At 37.4% G+C, this 16,397-nt stretch overlaps 1 protein-coding gene across 3 annotated transcripts in view; it reads right to left on the bottom strand.

Annotated features, from left to right (window-relative positions):
• PRKN (parkin RBR E3 ubiquitin protein ligase) overlaps window positions 1-16,397 on the bottom strand; it is a 765,942-nt gene that overhangs the window by 474,555 nt on the left and 274,990 nt on the right. For all 3 annotated transcript variants that reach the window (XM_026675236.2, XM_026675237.2, XM_087969082.1), the window contains one exon: window positions 8,174-8,292. In XM_026675236.2, coding sequence (XP_026531021.2) covers window positions 8,174-8,292 — 119 coding nt within the window. The remainder of the gene's footprint in view (window positions 1-8,173; window positions 8,293-16,397) is intronic.

Here is a 16,397-nt window from a genome sequence, read left to right as displayed (position 1 = left end):
TATGACCGCTCAAACCGCAGGTGTGTGGGAGGTCTACAGACGCTGCCCAACTTGCCTGAACAATGCTCTGGCAACGCTGCTCCCAACGTTGCAGGAGAGAGAGCCCTGCTCTCCTGGAAGAGCAGCTGTCCTGAACCCTGGGAGCTGCTTGAAGCAAGGAAAAAAGGTACTGAAGATCACTGGTGATTGCTATCTAACAGAACACTTTCAGAGACACAGCTACTGACTAAAAGGAGCTGAGTCAAAAGCTGGGGTCTCTCCCGGGGGCTGGCTTTTATATCTTAATACAGACTCAGCTAAATGACATCATAGGAAGGAGTCAACCCATCCTGGGCTCTCGATGCAGCATGGAGGAGAATATCCGATAAACTGGAAATCCATTTTCTAAGATGATTGCATGAAGGGAAAATAAACCTCTAATAGAAAGCCAGACATGATCACCTACTTAATGGTGACAGTCCTCAATATACTTGGAGGCAGCTTTGGTACAATCCAACTGATTCTTAAGGAGGCTTTGAGGTGGCTGAAAATCCTGAAGGAAATGGAACATGGGAAAGCTGGAATGCATTAGACCTCAGCTATATATGCTAGTCTGAAATTGACATTCTGGGTATATGAATGACATAATTCTTTCCAGAATTGTGCCATGAATTGTCAGCCTTAATCAGAAATCAGCTGATTGGGCAAACTATGGTTTATGATAACCTGTATGAGCTGCTTTAGAGATGGAAGCAAAATCATGGCAAGAAACAAAATAGGATCTCTAAGAAAAGAGAACAAATAATACCAGAATTGGATTCAGAGCTCCAACACAATGGTGCCCTCAGATAACAGATAATCAGAGTTGGAAGGGACCTTGTAGGTCATCTAGTCCAATCCCCCGCCCAAGCGGGAGACCCTACACCATTTCTGACAAATGGCAGTCCAATCTCTTCTTGAAAGTCTCAAGTGATGACAACTTCTGAGGGCAAGCTGTTCCATTGGTTCCCCTCCACATTGGTTCCCCTCCACACTGGTTCCCCTCCACATTGGTTCCCCTCAAGTGTTCCCCTCAACTGAAGGCAGACTAACATATTCCCTAATTTTTCCCTTGCTATTTCAGCATATACAGAGCATATTCGGAGGAGGAGTCTTCACAGGCTGGTGATCTGTTGGCTTGACCTGGACTGGGAGATAGATCAACTTTTCCCTAGTCACCAGATTCTGTACCTGTTCTTCATTGTTCTTTTGCTTCTGGGGTGAAAGGGCAGAACCCCAGCTTTACCGTCACAATCTTTATGGATCTTCTTTCTCCTTTTTTTGAATGGATATAGCCCTTTTTAAAATCAATCCCGATTGGTGTTACACTGTCCCAGCTAAGCAAACCCAACTCCTGCATAATAATTTTGTTCATTCCACATTGAAATATGAAAGGAACTGATTGGGGTCTGACAAAAGTTGTCAAAGGAATTTTGGCAGTGCCTCTTGGTTATAATTAATTAGCAAGAAGAGAAAAAGAGCAGGGAAAGAGAATAGGAATTTTTTTTTCTTCCAGCTTGATAGCCTCTGGATAAGCTGGAAGATAAGATTTAGAGCATGCTTGTTCTTGCTGATTACTCTCTTTGTGGGCTTTGCTCTAGGGAAACTGGAAGGAAGCAGAAAGAGTCTGATGTTAACAAATGTGAAAGGATCCCCTGAAGCCAGCTTTGCTGGAGTTTCTTCCTTAGTTCTCCCTGTTATAATGCTCCCACTATCTGATTTATTGCAGCTTGCAAGCCTTTATCTCTAATTTTAGTCTCCTTCAAAAGAAGTAGCCTTATAGGAATGAAAAAAAAAAACTTGTAAAACCAGTCAAAACCAGTAGTTTCAAAGGAGACTGCAGGCAGTAACTTCTCCCATCTCTTTCTTTCTAAGCACATTCCAAACTGAATAAAACTGAAAAGTTCAATGCTAAGAAAAGATCTAGGAATTTATCAAGTGAAGGAGCTCCTTCTTTCTTTTTAAATAAGAGCCAAAGAACACACAGCCTAGGAAAACATCCCCCCTCCCCCCAGCTCATGGGTAACCTGTTCCAATTAAAATGCTTAAGTACTTTTTACTTGCTTTCAATTTTGCCTTTGGTTCATTTTTAAAGTTGGTTCTAGGTCCCCATCTTGTATGTTTCCCCATTTGGGTTGCAAGGGAAACCAGAATCCACAGCAACCATAGTCTTTCTCAAAAGGAAATGGTTGTCCTTTTCCAACCAAGTACACAACTTGACCAAGCTCAGTCTGTGGATGGAGTAGGTTTTCTGAGTGAAGGTTGAATCCATCCTCATGTCCTTCTATAGTTAGATGGTGCTGGACTACATTCTACGGGAGGTCTTTCCTGCAACAGCACTGATGGAGTGTATGTGAAAACACTAGGCTAAAATCTTAATGGAGGAGGGAAGGGAGGAAAACAAAGCAATTGCAAGATTAGGAAATCAGGTTATAATAACAGAATCTTATATGTTTGAATGTTCCTTGTACTCCTCTGAAACTTATCTTCATGAGATTTGAGGGTTTTGTATGAGATGTTTTCTCATATTACAGTTCTAGCCCAAAGTAGATTTCTTTTATCTAACCATTGTTTTGGTAGCAGTTCGTCCTGTTGTTCCTCAGAGTTATTCTTTCTTCTCCTTACATCTGTTTTTCCTGAAGATACATTGGTTAAAACAGCTTCAGACATTCTTTCAAAATGACAGACCAATAGTAGTGAGTATGTATACCTTCAAGTTCAGGTTTGGAATTCCTGAACAGGGAGGCAGAATGTGGGAACCACAGCTGGGTTGAGAGCACCAGACTTTTCTGCCTCCTTCTAACTTTCCCCCGTTAGTGTCTCAGTCTGATACTATTGGTACTTTTGCCTCAAGATTTCTGAGATAGGTGCATTTACAATCAAGTCTAATTTTTTTAAAAAAAATAAACAGTTGGTGATTATTAACTTTGACTTGCTTGTTATGATGTCTATGCCTAATGACATTTGAGAAGCACCTGGATGGTGATACAGGGAAAAAGAATAAAGGACAACAGGAAACCTTCCAGTTCAGAAACTTCCCTATACTCCCAAATGTGTGCAGGCAGCAGCACTGATGGTCTCATTGAAAAGCTGTGGTTGTGGAGACAGCACTTTTTATTCTGATGAATTTTCCTCTTGTCTCAAGTTTTAAAGGAAAGTTCATTGGTGTTCTTGAATGGATGACACACCCACACAATAGGAATGCAGCATACACATTTTATATCATATGTAAATAAAGCAGTGACCTTGTACGTTAGAGATGTGTGACCAAGCACTTTTGTTATAATTAGAAAGAATGAGCAAAATATCTATTGAATAGTTAACTGCCAAAGACGTTCCAGATGCTGCACTGAGATTCCATAATGGATTATCTCTAATTCTAAGAAGGAGAAGAAATGTAACATGGCTAGGGTGGGATATGACATCTTTGGACTCTTAATATGTCAGCAAGTAGCCTGTGAATCTTTTGATGCGATTAAGAATTAAGGAACTAAAGGTCCTTGTTAAGAGCTCTGTAAACATTTGCTTTCTTTTTTCTCTCTTAAAATTATATTTATCACATCATGAATTATAGGTTATCTTGGTCACTTTGGGCTCCTGTATTCATTCATCCCCCCCCCCCCCCGTATAAAACTCAATTCTTGCCAAATATATTTAGAAGTTTGAAAATTTCTTTTCTAGTAATACTTGCAATCGGTGAATATATCCATTGTTATCTATTTTCTGCAATCAACTGTTTTATGACTAGTAATTTTGATTGTTTCATTTTTTTATTATTAAGTTATGAACTTTCCACAGAGTCTTCTTTAACTCCCCAAAAATAGAATTAGGAAAACAAGCTGTAATGTATATTTTACAGACTCTTTAACAAAGTGAAAATCATCCTTCCAAGAACAAACACAAATGAGTTTAGTTGGTTTTTTAAATAGTCCCTCCATACCAGACATTGTCTCAAGGTGACTTTAAAAACAACCGAAATGCTCATTAAATATTGCTGAATATGCTTCTTGGCCTTCCACAATCCCAGAAAATATCTTGAATGCCAAAGATAACATTGCATAGCAATTATACTGCTATCACACTATTAATAGCATAATTTTAGATACCATCAAAATGATAATCATAGTGATGCTTGTAGTAATTTTCAGCAGGTTTCTCACACATATATGGCCAGTAGGAATCTTACACAGTGAGATCATATCCTTTTCCTAACTTTCTTTGCTAATTATATTGCTGTTATCTATCATAACCCCAGGGTATAAGTCTGCATGTTCAGGCAGTGAAGATATGCTCTGGAGGAAGCATGAGAATAAGGAAGGTGAAGATAGGAAAGATTTGACCTCAGAAACTGCTTAACTCTGGCTTTATGTTCAACTGAAGCATTGGGACTGTTTAGCCCTCTACACCTTAGATCAGGGGTGTCAAACTCGATTTCATTGAGGGCCGCATCAGGGTTTTGTTTGACCTTGGTGGGCTGAGTGGGTGTGGCCAGGGTGGGTGTGACCAGTTCGACATCACCCGTGTCGGGTGTGCTTGTGGTGGCCTGAATGCTCTGTTTTCACTGGCAGAGATTGCAGGAGGCCGTCACAGCCGAAAATGGAGCTTGGGGGGCTGCACGTGGCCATCCCTAGCTCTGTTTTCACTGGCAGAGGCATTGTGGGCCTCACTATTTCCAGGGTGGCCCATGAACCAGATCTAAGCACATTGCGGATCAGATCCAGCCTGTGGGCCTTAAGTTTGACAACCCTGCCTTAGATGGAAGGTTGGAAGGATGAGCAAATAAAATTGACTTTCTCTGTTTTAATTTTGCAAAAGCTGGGAACTGGTACACTTCTTCAGCTTACTCTTTTAAAGTCTCACCTCAGAAAAAGAGAAGCAAGGTCTATAAGGAATGCCTCCTCAACTCTTACTAGATTTCTTCCTGCAGCTAACTCACCCTCAAAGGATCAAATTGTCACCAGCTATCAAGCAATATAATAATATTGAAACTGTCCTTTTGGACCAGAAAAAAAGGTTTATTGAATTCTCAAATGACACAATAAGATACTTCTGTCCTATTTTGCCATTTGAGATTATAAGCATCTGGAAAAGTTACTTTCTGCAAGAAAGTATATAGTGGAGTGCAACACACTAGTTTTTCAGCTATATCAATTTATCTGTGTTTTGTTGCTTCTCAGATATAAAAAGGAAGCAAAGATCTCGTAAATAAGCACTATAGTTACCAAGGACAGAACAGCCAAATATTATAACAGGAAATGGAAGAATTGGGGTTTCATTTTTTTTTTCTTTCTGAATTGACTTTTTTTTAAAAATTTCACAGAGAATCTTCACTGGGGCAGGAGAATGAGAACTATAAATCAAACATTATGTAAAGTACCCTGTCATCCAAGTTAATGACATAAAATGAACTTTTGCTGTTTGGTAAAATAAATGGATAGGAAGAAAAAAAGGAAATACGGGCCCAGAATTACAATGAAAATCTCCTTTTCAGTATGTGTCCTCTTTTCAGTATGTTTAGAAGAAACTTTTGAAAGATGCCAAACAGGACAAGAGAGGGAAGTATCCAGTAATTCCAGAAAGAGGAAAAATATCTTTATGTGTTCAGAGATATTGTCCAAAACTGGATTTAGTCCAGTTATTGGGAACAGACTATGCTATATTCTGTTGATATATGTTAAATAAAAGATAGGGGAGGAAATACAAGAATAGTTTGTTTATTCTTCAGTAGTTTTGGGCGGAATCTCTAGCTGTGAGGTGATTAGCACTGGATTTTTAGCATGAAATAAATCAAAACACATCACTTCTGGCTGGGGATTTGTTTTGGAAAGATAAAATAAATGTGTTCCAAGGGCAGTTTAGCCTCTAGTGACTTCAGGCATCTGCCACATAGTTTTCCTAGGAAATTTTAAATGAGGTTTTCCATGGAGTATATTTTCCCATTTAACCTACATCCCTAAGATTTTCTGATGGCCTCCCATCTTTATACTAATCAGGTATGATCTTGCTTTACTTTTCACAACAAACCAAAGATAGCAATAGCACTTAGATTTATATAGTTTCATAGTGCTTTATGTTGCCCCCAACAATCTGGATCCTCATTTTACTGACCTGGGAAGGACAGAAAGCTGAGTCAACGTTGAGCCAGTCAGGATTGAACTGTTGGCAGTCAACAGAATTAGACTGCATATTGTATCATTGAGTCTCTTACATTTAAAGTTTGGAACTACCACCTAGCAAGGTATAGTAAAGCATAATTGAAGGAATGACCAGCATAAGTCAGCTAATTGAGGTTGGAATTCTTAAGCAATAATAAGAAAGCCTTTCTTTTTTATGCTTCAATTTCCTTTAGTCTGTCAATACAGCTCATTCAGTAGCCCAACACATCCACAGGGCATCAGGTTAGGGAAGCATTAGCTTAGAGTATTCGTATTAGCTCAGGAGGGATTGTTGGCTCTGCTGTCAATATAAAAAAAGGATCCAAATGCCAATTTCAAAACAAGCCAAGTCTACATTCTGATTGCAAAATTGCTGAGTGCAAGAATCAGCCCAATAACAGAATTTGCAGTAAATCCATTGATGTATTAGATGTTGTGGAAATATCTAATTACTGTAACATACACAAAAGTTGAAACAGTCAATGAAAAGTATGAAAGAAACAGAAAATCAATGTGAACTGCATCTTGCAGCTCCACTTCCATGCACAGAACTGAAATCTGATTTTTTGATTTGTGAGTTTCGATGGCTTCTAGTCAATTAATTCAAAGGGCCAATAGCCAACATGAATCTGACAGAGTCCTAATGAAGAATTATTTGTACTATAAGGATAAATGGAGAAAGCTACAATGAGCTATCTTACAGAGTTACGGAGAACTTTAGTTTATGTAATTGGCTTGCTTTTCCTTAACCATCGATAAGGTTAGAGAAGAGTTAAAATGTGGTTACTTCAAAGAAGGAAGATTAATGGAATTGGAATCAAGAGATGGGATAATCCAAATCCTCTCTGATGCTGGGATGGGGTTTAAGCTTTTGAGACGGCAATTATCTCTTTAAAACTACAAAGAATCTCAGGGTAACTTAGCTTGGAGGACACAGAAGGGCTTCATGTGTGAAGCAATGTTAACATGAAAGTTGACTGGTTTTGCCATCTGTAATTGTATAGAGTAGTAGAAGCACTTCAGTTGTGCTGAAATGGCAATTTCCGTTCATACTCTAAACTTATATGATACAAAAGCCTATATCTGCTGAAATCACCACGGACGTTGCCATATACAAGTTCTGCTTACTTTTGGGAGGGATATTTTTATCCTACCTTTTTTCTATATACAACTCAAGGCAGCAAACATGCCAATATCCCTTCCTCCTATTTTCCACACAACAACTACCCTGTGAGGTGGGCTGAGAGAAAGTGACTGGCCCAAGGTCACCCAGCTGGTTTTTCATGCCTAAGACACAGTCGCCTGGTTTTTGTGCCAGCACCTTAACCATTACACCAAACTGGCTTGTGCACCACACATATGTGTTATGTACTTGGAAGCACATTTAATATATATTTTTCAAAAATGCAAATCCTGCTGTTCCCCAAAGATACTGTTTTAAAATAAAGGATGCTCACAGACTAATTTGCAACAAAACTACATCACTATCATTGTGTGAAAGCAGTATGATTAAAAATTGCCAAATCTTGAACACCACAGCACAAAGTGAAGAATGATCAGGATTAAATGAAGATATTAAAGAAATAGGAGAGAATGTATGAGTTTGAAAAGATCTTTGCCATGTGGCTGAGCATGAATAATAATGCAACTAGGGATATCTCTCTAGGGTTATGCTACAAAGAGTTATTATAAACACGCTTGTTTACAATGGACAAAGTTCTAATATCATATTCATCCATGAATAAATCAATAAAATATACTGGTAGAAAATGAATATATCAAATAACATAAACTGATATGTCGGCCAATTTATGTAATCAAACTGGACAACATGCCGTTTTATGTTGTTCAACATATTCATTTTCTACCAGTTATGAATACATGCAATTTCATTTCCAGATATGGGGGGCCACCTTCTCCATAGGAGTATTAATCAGATTATCATTTTAAATTTCAATAACTTACACTAACCAACAAACAAGATAGAGAGTTAAACCTACCCGTGCCAAAGTCAGTGTCCCTTGTTTGCATGTTTTGCAACGAACCCGGAGTTTCCCAGGTTTCACAGCTTGGCAGAAGCTTTTGCAGAAAACATAAAAACTGCTGTCCTTAGCAGCTTCTGTTGGGAGAAACAGAAATGCAAACCCTTCATTTATTAAGACACAACATTTCATTGTGTATGTACTTATATATGTGATAAAAACTAAGAAACAAATGAAAATCCACATATAGAATACCAGAATGACATTTTTTTTCTCTTCTGGATAGCAACAAATCAAAATCAAATACATTGGATTTTATTTGGAAAAGGATAATCATTTAGGTATTTGTGTATGTTCCCTAACACAGCAATTCTATATCCGTTCTTCCTGCTTCCACCACTCTTTCTAGTCCACCAGAAAAGTTAAACCCTCTCCATCTGGCAAAAGTGGATATTATTATTAGACATATATATTAAATTGCTTCTCTCCCCATTGGGTGATTGAAGCAATATACAGAAATCAGATAAAAGCAGCAATAACATAAAATACACAATATGCCAAAATCAAACAAACACAATCACAAGAATAGGTTAACAAGAGAAGCCAGAATATTCATCACAATGAAATCTGAAAACATCATTTAAGAACATTAAAAAGGTAATGTAACAATATAGTCTACACCAGCTGCCAAACGTATAATAAGAAGGAAGCTAACCTGATTTCTCTCCCTATTGTCTTATTATAGACTTGCAATAATAAACCCAGAGCTGGAGATGGGAGAGGCAGGGAATAGTAGCAGCTATTCAGACTGCCAGTGAAAGGTAAGCCATAAACTTTGCTGCTAAATCCGTTAGGAATACTTTCCTTTATCTTAAAAACACATGGGAATTACCACTCCTGAGGGAAAATATTTAAATGATAAAAGCAAATAGTTTGTGCATCTTTATTATAAAACTAAGGTGTGTCACTTCACCACTTTCCAGTAAACTGCCCACTCTATGGCTGTGATTCAAATTTATATTTTATCTCTCTATTTCCTGTAATGATATATATATATATGTGTGTGTGTGTGTGTGTGTGTGTGTGTGTGTGTGTGGATGTGTACGTGTATATATATATATATATATATATATTATATATATATATATATATATATATATATATATATATATATATATATATATATATATATTGTTGTGTGTGTTGTGTGTGTGTGTGTATTTATATTTATATATTTATATGTTTATGTTTATATACCATCAAATCCCAAGCAGCTTGCAAAAATGTGAGATTAGATAACTCAAGCATCAATCTAACTATACAGGAACTGTTTATAGGAGAAAACACACACCCTGCTTCCGTAGATAAAATGTGTGAAGCAGTATTAAGCATCTTTTTGGGGCATCTTTGTAAAGAGCTGAAAATAGATCTGCTTGACATTTTCAACCTATCAGGAATAACATAAGAGGGGAATACCCCAAGACAGGAACTAACCATTGCTCTTGCACTCCAGAGATGAGCAGGACAGAACCAAAATGGGCCTGATAAGAGTTGAGATTTTTAGTTACTGAAATGGGTGGTTTCTACATCAATTAAGAACAGTCATTTGGCCCTTGGAAAAAAAAATCTGGATTACTGAAGGGAGGGGGAGGAAATATGCACAGATCTTTATACAGCATAGCTGTTTAGATTTTGAAAAGCTGTATTCCACCACATCCCAAAAGTGTTAAAGAAGATAGCTTGAGAAATAAGCAATTTCACAGAGAAAGATGATCCAACAAATATTTAAGACAACAAAGAGAACAATATTTGTCGGAGCTGTTTTGTATTTTCCTTCATGATTCCATTAGCAGTCTGGCTTTGTTCCTCTTATTTATTCCTCCTATAACAAACAGACTGCCCAAAGTGCAAAACTAGTCTGCTCTTTTGATCACAGATTAATCAGTACTTATTGGTTGTAGAGAAATCACTCCTAAGCTGAAGTGAAGCTTTAAACAAAAGCAAAATCCCACTCATAAAAATATTGTACTGACTGGAACAGCTTTTTTTCGGTGACAGAAGTCTGCAACAGTATAGCTGCTTTGTTGATAAGCACTGATTTAGTATTAATTTCAGTGCTGCAGAAAACAAAAAAAAAGTAAACCATCTTTATCAATCAGGTTTACAATTACAAGCTTAAGGGACAGAGTACCATGGAGAATCAATGTTCTGTCTATGTGACTGCTAGGAGTTGAAAATGATTTGATGGCACATAATTTATGAAGGAAAGAAAAAGGGGGGGGGAGCAAAGGAAAGAAAAGCTTTATGCACCAATTCATAGTTTCAACTCTCATTTGGCTATAGTCAAGGACCTTCTTGTGGCCTGACCATTAGTGTTCCTTCTACCAAATCACCAGGTTTTGACCTGCCTCACTTTGTCTGGTTGAAATCGAACAGAATTAGGTGTGATACTGGAAGATGTGCCTCTGTCCTCTATCAATGAGGATGGGAAGATTCCCCTTGTTGCAATTGTGTTAATATGCAAACTATTAAACATATTGTGCAAGATTGCCCATGCTGTGTGTTTTCTGGTTTTGTAGAAGATCTGCATGAAGCAGTACCAGAGGCGATCATCTGGATAGCTGAATTGGACATCCACTTACAAAATCACACTCCCATAGAAGTTTTACTTATAGTTACGTGGATTGGGTATATATACTTATTTTTCTTCAGTCAAGTTCTCATCATATGCTAACTAATAACAATTTCAACCTGTATCTGTCATAAAACCAGCACCTCTTTCATGCTAGAAACTCTGGTTTTAAACACTGCAATAGCTTTTTGTACCAGAGAAACTGACTTCTTTAATAAGAGTATTAAAGTAACCTATTGTGGAAGGAATTAAAGTATGAATGAACATACATATCGAGTCAACTAGATATAATCCTGGAGAGAATGGGAAGAGAAGCAATTTTAGAAGGAAGGAATAGGGAAGAAATGTTGGTTAACTGCATAAGTTATCCTGGCCATTAACTAGGCTCATTTTCTTGCTGGGTGGAGAATTTTGGGAATTGAAATGTAAAGTTGCTGAGGTTGAGAAGCACTGCTTTAAAGACCTTACTTGTTCAAAGACATCCAAAAATACTGAAAGTTGGCTCTATTTAATTTAGCACAGCAGAAATATGCAGGGATCACACTTGTGTAGATTGAAAGTTGTCAAGCTACCCAAATGTTAATTTACTTTCTTAATGAAAAGGCAATCTTTCAACATTAAATACAGAATGAAAAAGAAAAGTTGACAAGTTACAGATTTTTCAATTTACTGGGCTAATTTAAAACATGATGGCATTAAATATTTAAATGGTAAGTTCCCGTAAGCCAGTTCAGAGTTACTGTAATTAATTTACCTGCAGCTCAGAACGTAAACAACATTTATGATAACCAGAGTTTGAAAGAAGGAGGGTTGTTTTATTCGAGAGCCATAAAAACTGGCTTTTTCTGTAATCATTTCTGTTATATAGCAATAGCACTTAGACTTACATACTGCTTCATAGTGCTTTACAGCCCTCTCTAAGCAGTTTACAGAATCATCATATTGCCCCCAACAATCCAGGTCCTCATTTTACTGACTTTGGAGGATGGAAGGCTGAGTCAACCTTGAGCTGATGGGAATTGAACTGCTGGCAGTCAGCAGAGTTAGCCTGCAATTCTGCATTCTAACTGTCCCACCATGGCTCTTTCAAAGTCATTTGAAGAAATGTAAAACCACTTGTCAAATAGATTTTTTTTGATCTGGAAAAGAAAAAAGTTCCAACTAAAAAACTAGGAATTGCAGTACTTCAGCATCCTTAAGTAATGTTGAAAAGCTAAGAAGGGTTAAACCTGGTTGGTCTAGTATGGGAGACCAACAGGAAAAAGTCCTGGTTATAGGCTGAAAAGTTGGGGGGAAAAACTTGTGAGAAGGGCAAACCATTTCTCTACTGTTACCAGAAACTGAGCAAAATATGAATAAAACTCTATCTTTTAAAGAAACGTTCTTGAGTTACACACAATCCTTTTGCATTTGAGAACCACAATCTGATTGCAAAAATATCAATGGCAATTATCACGCAAAAGATATCCAGAGTTGTGTAACTATTCTCTCAAGGCCACAGGTAGCTTACCAAAGCTTTGTTAAATTATTAAAGTGACTAAAATGAAATCATTTAAATACATAACATCATTTGTGATTTTAATTGTTGACATGACTAATCCTCCTGGCTTTGTTCCAAGTAGTAAATGTGATGATCCGCATATAACGATGAATTTATTCTTTGCAACAGTAGCTCTCCTCTTGCAATGCCAACACTGGATACTGATAGTGACTGCAAAATTAGGGCAAGAAAGCAGTATGAAAACCAGAAATCCATATGCGTGCTGCTAGAAACAGCAGGAGTTGCGCAATATTTTCTACTTACTATGCCTCATAAAAAGATGCACAAAAAACCCACTCTGTCTAGCAATAGCAGTAGCACCTAGACTTATATACTGTTCCATAGTCTTTTACAGCACTGTCTAACCAGTTTACAGAATCAGCATAATTCCCAACAATCTGGGTTTCATTTTACCAACCTTGGAAGGATGGAAGGATGAGTCAACCTTGAGCTTGTTAGGATCGTACTTCTGGCAATGGGCAGAGTTAGCCTGCAAAACTGCATTCTAAACACTGCCAAGCCTCAGTACTATTAATCTCTTTCATGAATACTATCACAAAGCCATCACAAGCACTAAACTTAACATAAGGAAAAAAATAACGTATGCCTAGAATCGTGCTAATAAGCAGGCCCGTACAAAGATGTGGACTAATTTGCCAGTTGTCTTACCTGAAGCAATTTTTCAACGCGCCACAGGAGGTGCCCCCAGATCTTTCAGAACGAAGTAAATGGCCATTTGTATCAACCTGTCTGCTGCTTTATGCAGATTGGCTGATAGCAATCTTAAACTTCTGTAGACACATTATTGGGTTTCTGTAGCGAGCAATATCACCAGCCATGAGAACAAGAGGCAATCAGAATAAATTAAAAGAATATGAACATATTGTGCCTCACTAGCAACACAACTCCTAATCTAACAATAGCAGTCCCTGTTCCCCTCGAATCGTCAAGACTAATTTCTCACAAACAGCCTTGATTAAGATTATCTCCCTTTGTTTTCAGGGGCTAAAAGAGGTGAAAATAAATCTGCCTCAAACAACATCAACTCTGAAGTAGTATTAATGCAAAAAAAAAAAAACACCGTAATTAAGGCACAGCACCAGCAATCACTCAAATTGCAGCAGTATCAACCTTACAACCTTGTCTTCCCTGTTCAATCAAGCACTCTAAGGCTTTCATAGAGATTTCCATTAACAGTTTATAGCACTGGCATGCTGTTAAAATGTGCAGATATGGCAACTGTTGATTAAAACATTAAGGTCCAACTTTTAGAGCGAAGGCATGGTGCTAAATGTGTGGGCATGCACGTATACCCAAGGAAATGAGCCGTTTCAAAAGTTATTGTCCATATTTTTTTTCTTCCTTCAGGAAAAACGTAATTATTGATGTTAATCAGGATTTGCTTGGCAAATACATGCTAACATTATGGGACCATATGTGTCTCATGCATAATTATAAACAGGATTGGCCTTTGAAAGATCTTGGTGGGATTAAATATAACAAACGGCAACAGGAGGTACATGGCTAAATTTTTTATAACCTGATGCACATTCCATTTATAGAAAAAAAACACTGCCAATTCTGGTTATATCATCTTTGTATGGTTACTATAAAGCACAAGGCCATGAAAACGTGAAGCTACTGAGTTGGAATGAATTTGCTGCAGCTAACTATGTCAGAATCTTAATGTTCCACCTCTTTTCAAGTTACCCATCATAGCATTAAATCTCCATGTTTCCAATCTCGAACTTCATTAAACTTTGGATAACTGTTTTCACTGTTTAAAGTGGCTTAAGTAGTCTTCCTCAGCATGGTGGTTCCAAAGATGAATCGGATGACTGCTGTAATTGTCATCAAGTTTCATCTGATCTTCAAAACTTTCATCCATCTTCCATCATACAACTTCCATCATACAGAGATAATTGCCATCTTGAAGTTTTTATCCCATCCAAGCCTATGGAGACCCTGACAGAGACAGTCGTCTTATGGGATCTAGCAAGAATGTCTTTTCATTGATGGTTTTCCTCCCGAGGAATGATTTCCCCCAGAGATTGCTCCCACCCTTCTGACAAACTACTAAAGCATTAATTCCTAGGCCTTGGATTAAGATAGTGGATGAGCCTCTTTGGTTTACTTGTTTTGATTCTACCTTCTAGTCCTCTCTCTCTCCCCTTCCCCTCCCCTCCCTCTCTCCCTCCCCCTCTCTCCCTCCCTTCCTCTCTATCTATCTATCTATCTATCTATCTATCTATCAAATTTTTGTTTTCTTATGTTTTCGCGGATATTTATACGTATGGTATTCAGCTTTGTTTGGGTATTTTCCCACATCTTTATAGTTGTGCTTTTAAAGTTGTAGTGACGTTTTGGCAGAATCTCATCTGCCATCATCAGGCTCGTGTATTGGGTTCACCCAAAGCCAAGCCGTGCTGAAAGCCCCCAATATACGAAACACAATGTTGCCAGCTAATCAAGACAAAAAAACACTACAAAACAAACAGAAGATATTAGAAACACCAATCAAGCAGAACACAGCAAACTCTAAGACCAATAAACACAGACCAAGATTCCCAACCAATCAGGATGAAGAAAAAAAACCATTCTAACAAAGCACGAGGCTAGCACCAAATTTAAAACAGAAACGGCTGCGAAAGCCTGACACACACGACGAACACGAATCCAATACACACGCACGCGCATGCACACACACACACACACACACACACACGCACACACATAGAGTCACTAAGGAATTGGGTGGCCTTAAAATTGAAATAATGAAGCCAATTTAAAATAGCTATGTTTTGAACTCTTTGGTTTTGAACTCTTTGGTTTACATTACTAACTTTCTTGGGGGCCACTAATGGAATTTGATTGTTTAACATCCCTAGGTAAATCAAGCTACCCATAGCAAATGATGGATAAAAAGATCATTATATTAATACATTTTTTCATGATTGGATTAATGGTAGGACATTAAAATGGAAACATAACTTTAGTATTTGTGCTAGTATTTATAGAAAGAAAAATTAGTACTTAAGAGTTCTAAGGGAACACTTGGATTTGTGCGATGATTTCTAATTCTGGCAGACAGCAAAAGAGACAGAACAGATTAAAAAGAAAAAGCTGCATTAATTCAAATGAGATAACTTATTCATCCTATTTATCAAATAATATATTTATATATATTTATATTTATTTATATGCCACCTTTGAAGTACAGTGGAGGAGGGCTTAGCACTTGGATTATAATATCAATTAACCAGAAAAACTGATGATTTTTATTCTGATTTCCCTCCTACTACAATTGAATCTTGTGTTGACCTGAGCCTGGGCTGCATGTGGTAGAACCACTGCAAATAGGAAAAACAACTCTGCAGCTCAGAGATGGAATGGATGGCAATGTAGACGGGGACAAGTGAGAGAGTGTGGAAACACGAGGAAGGAGGAATAGGGACAGTCTGGTTATATAAGGAGTTATGGTAAGTGTTCAGAGTTTGACATCATTTTGGTAACAGGACATATTCAAGGATTCTATATGCTATGTCGTATATCTTAAACATAATGTAAATATATCTGAAAAAAGTATACGTGATTTAATATTGGCATCTCATGAAAAATACCTTTTCAATGTGTTTCTGTTTCTGATTATGTTTCTCCAGCCTGAAATTAACAGCTGATTTCTGACACTTATGATTAATGTCTTTTTCAAATCCAATTGCTGATCCAAATTACTTCCAACTGCTTACATTCCTCTGCTGACAAATTTTGAATTTGACCCAAGTGATTTTGTAGACAGCAGTGTTTTTGAGCAGTTTGAAACAAAAGAATGTGAATTTGTCAATACACAATCTCATACACAATACAAGAAACTATTATATTTCACTGCCCTTTTTTTTTTTTTTTTATCCAGCTATCTGACAAGAATTACATCCAAAGAAGCAGAAGGAGAAAGTGAGGAAACACCATCTGAAGACATTTTGTATGACTTTTTTTACATGGGATTTTTCAAAATCTCTTTAGAAAATGTATTTGGGGAATTGCTTAGTAGTATTTAAACTACATGCAGAGAA

Source organism: Notechis scutatus, chromosome 1 (assembly GCF_049901735.1).
Source record: "Notechis scutatus isolate UNSWTSFEM ecotype Mainland chromosome 1, rNotScu1.2, whole genome shotgun sequence".
Taxonomy (NCBI): Eukaryota; Metazoa; Chordata; class Lepidosauria; order Squamata; family Elapidae; genus Notechis; species Notechis scutatus.
This window is presented reverse-complemented; position numbering and strand designations above follow the sequence as displayed.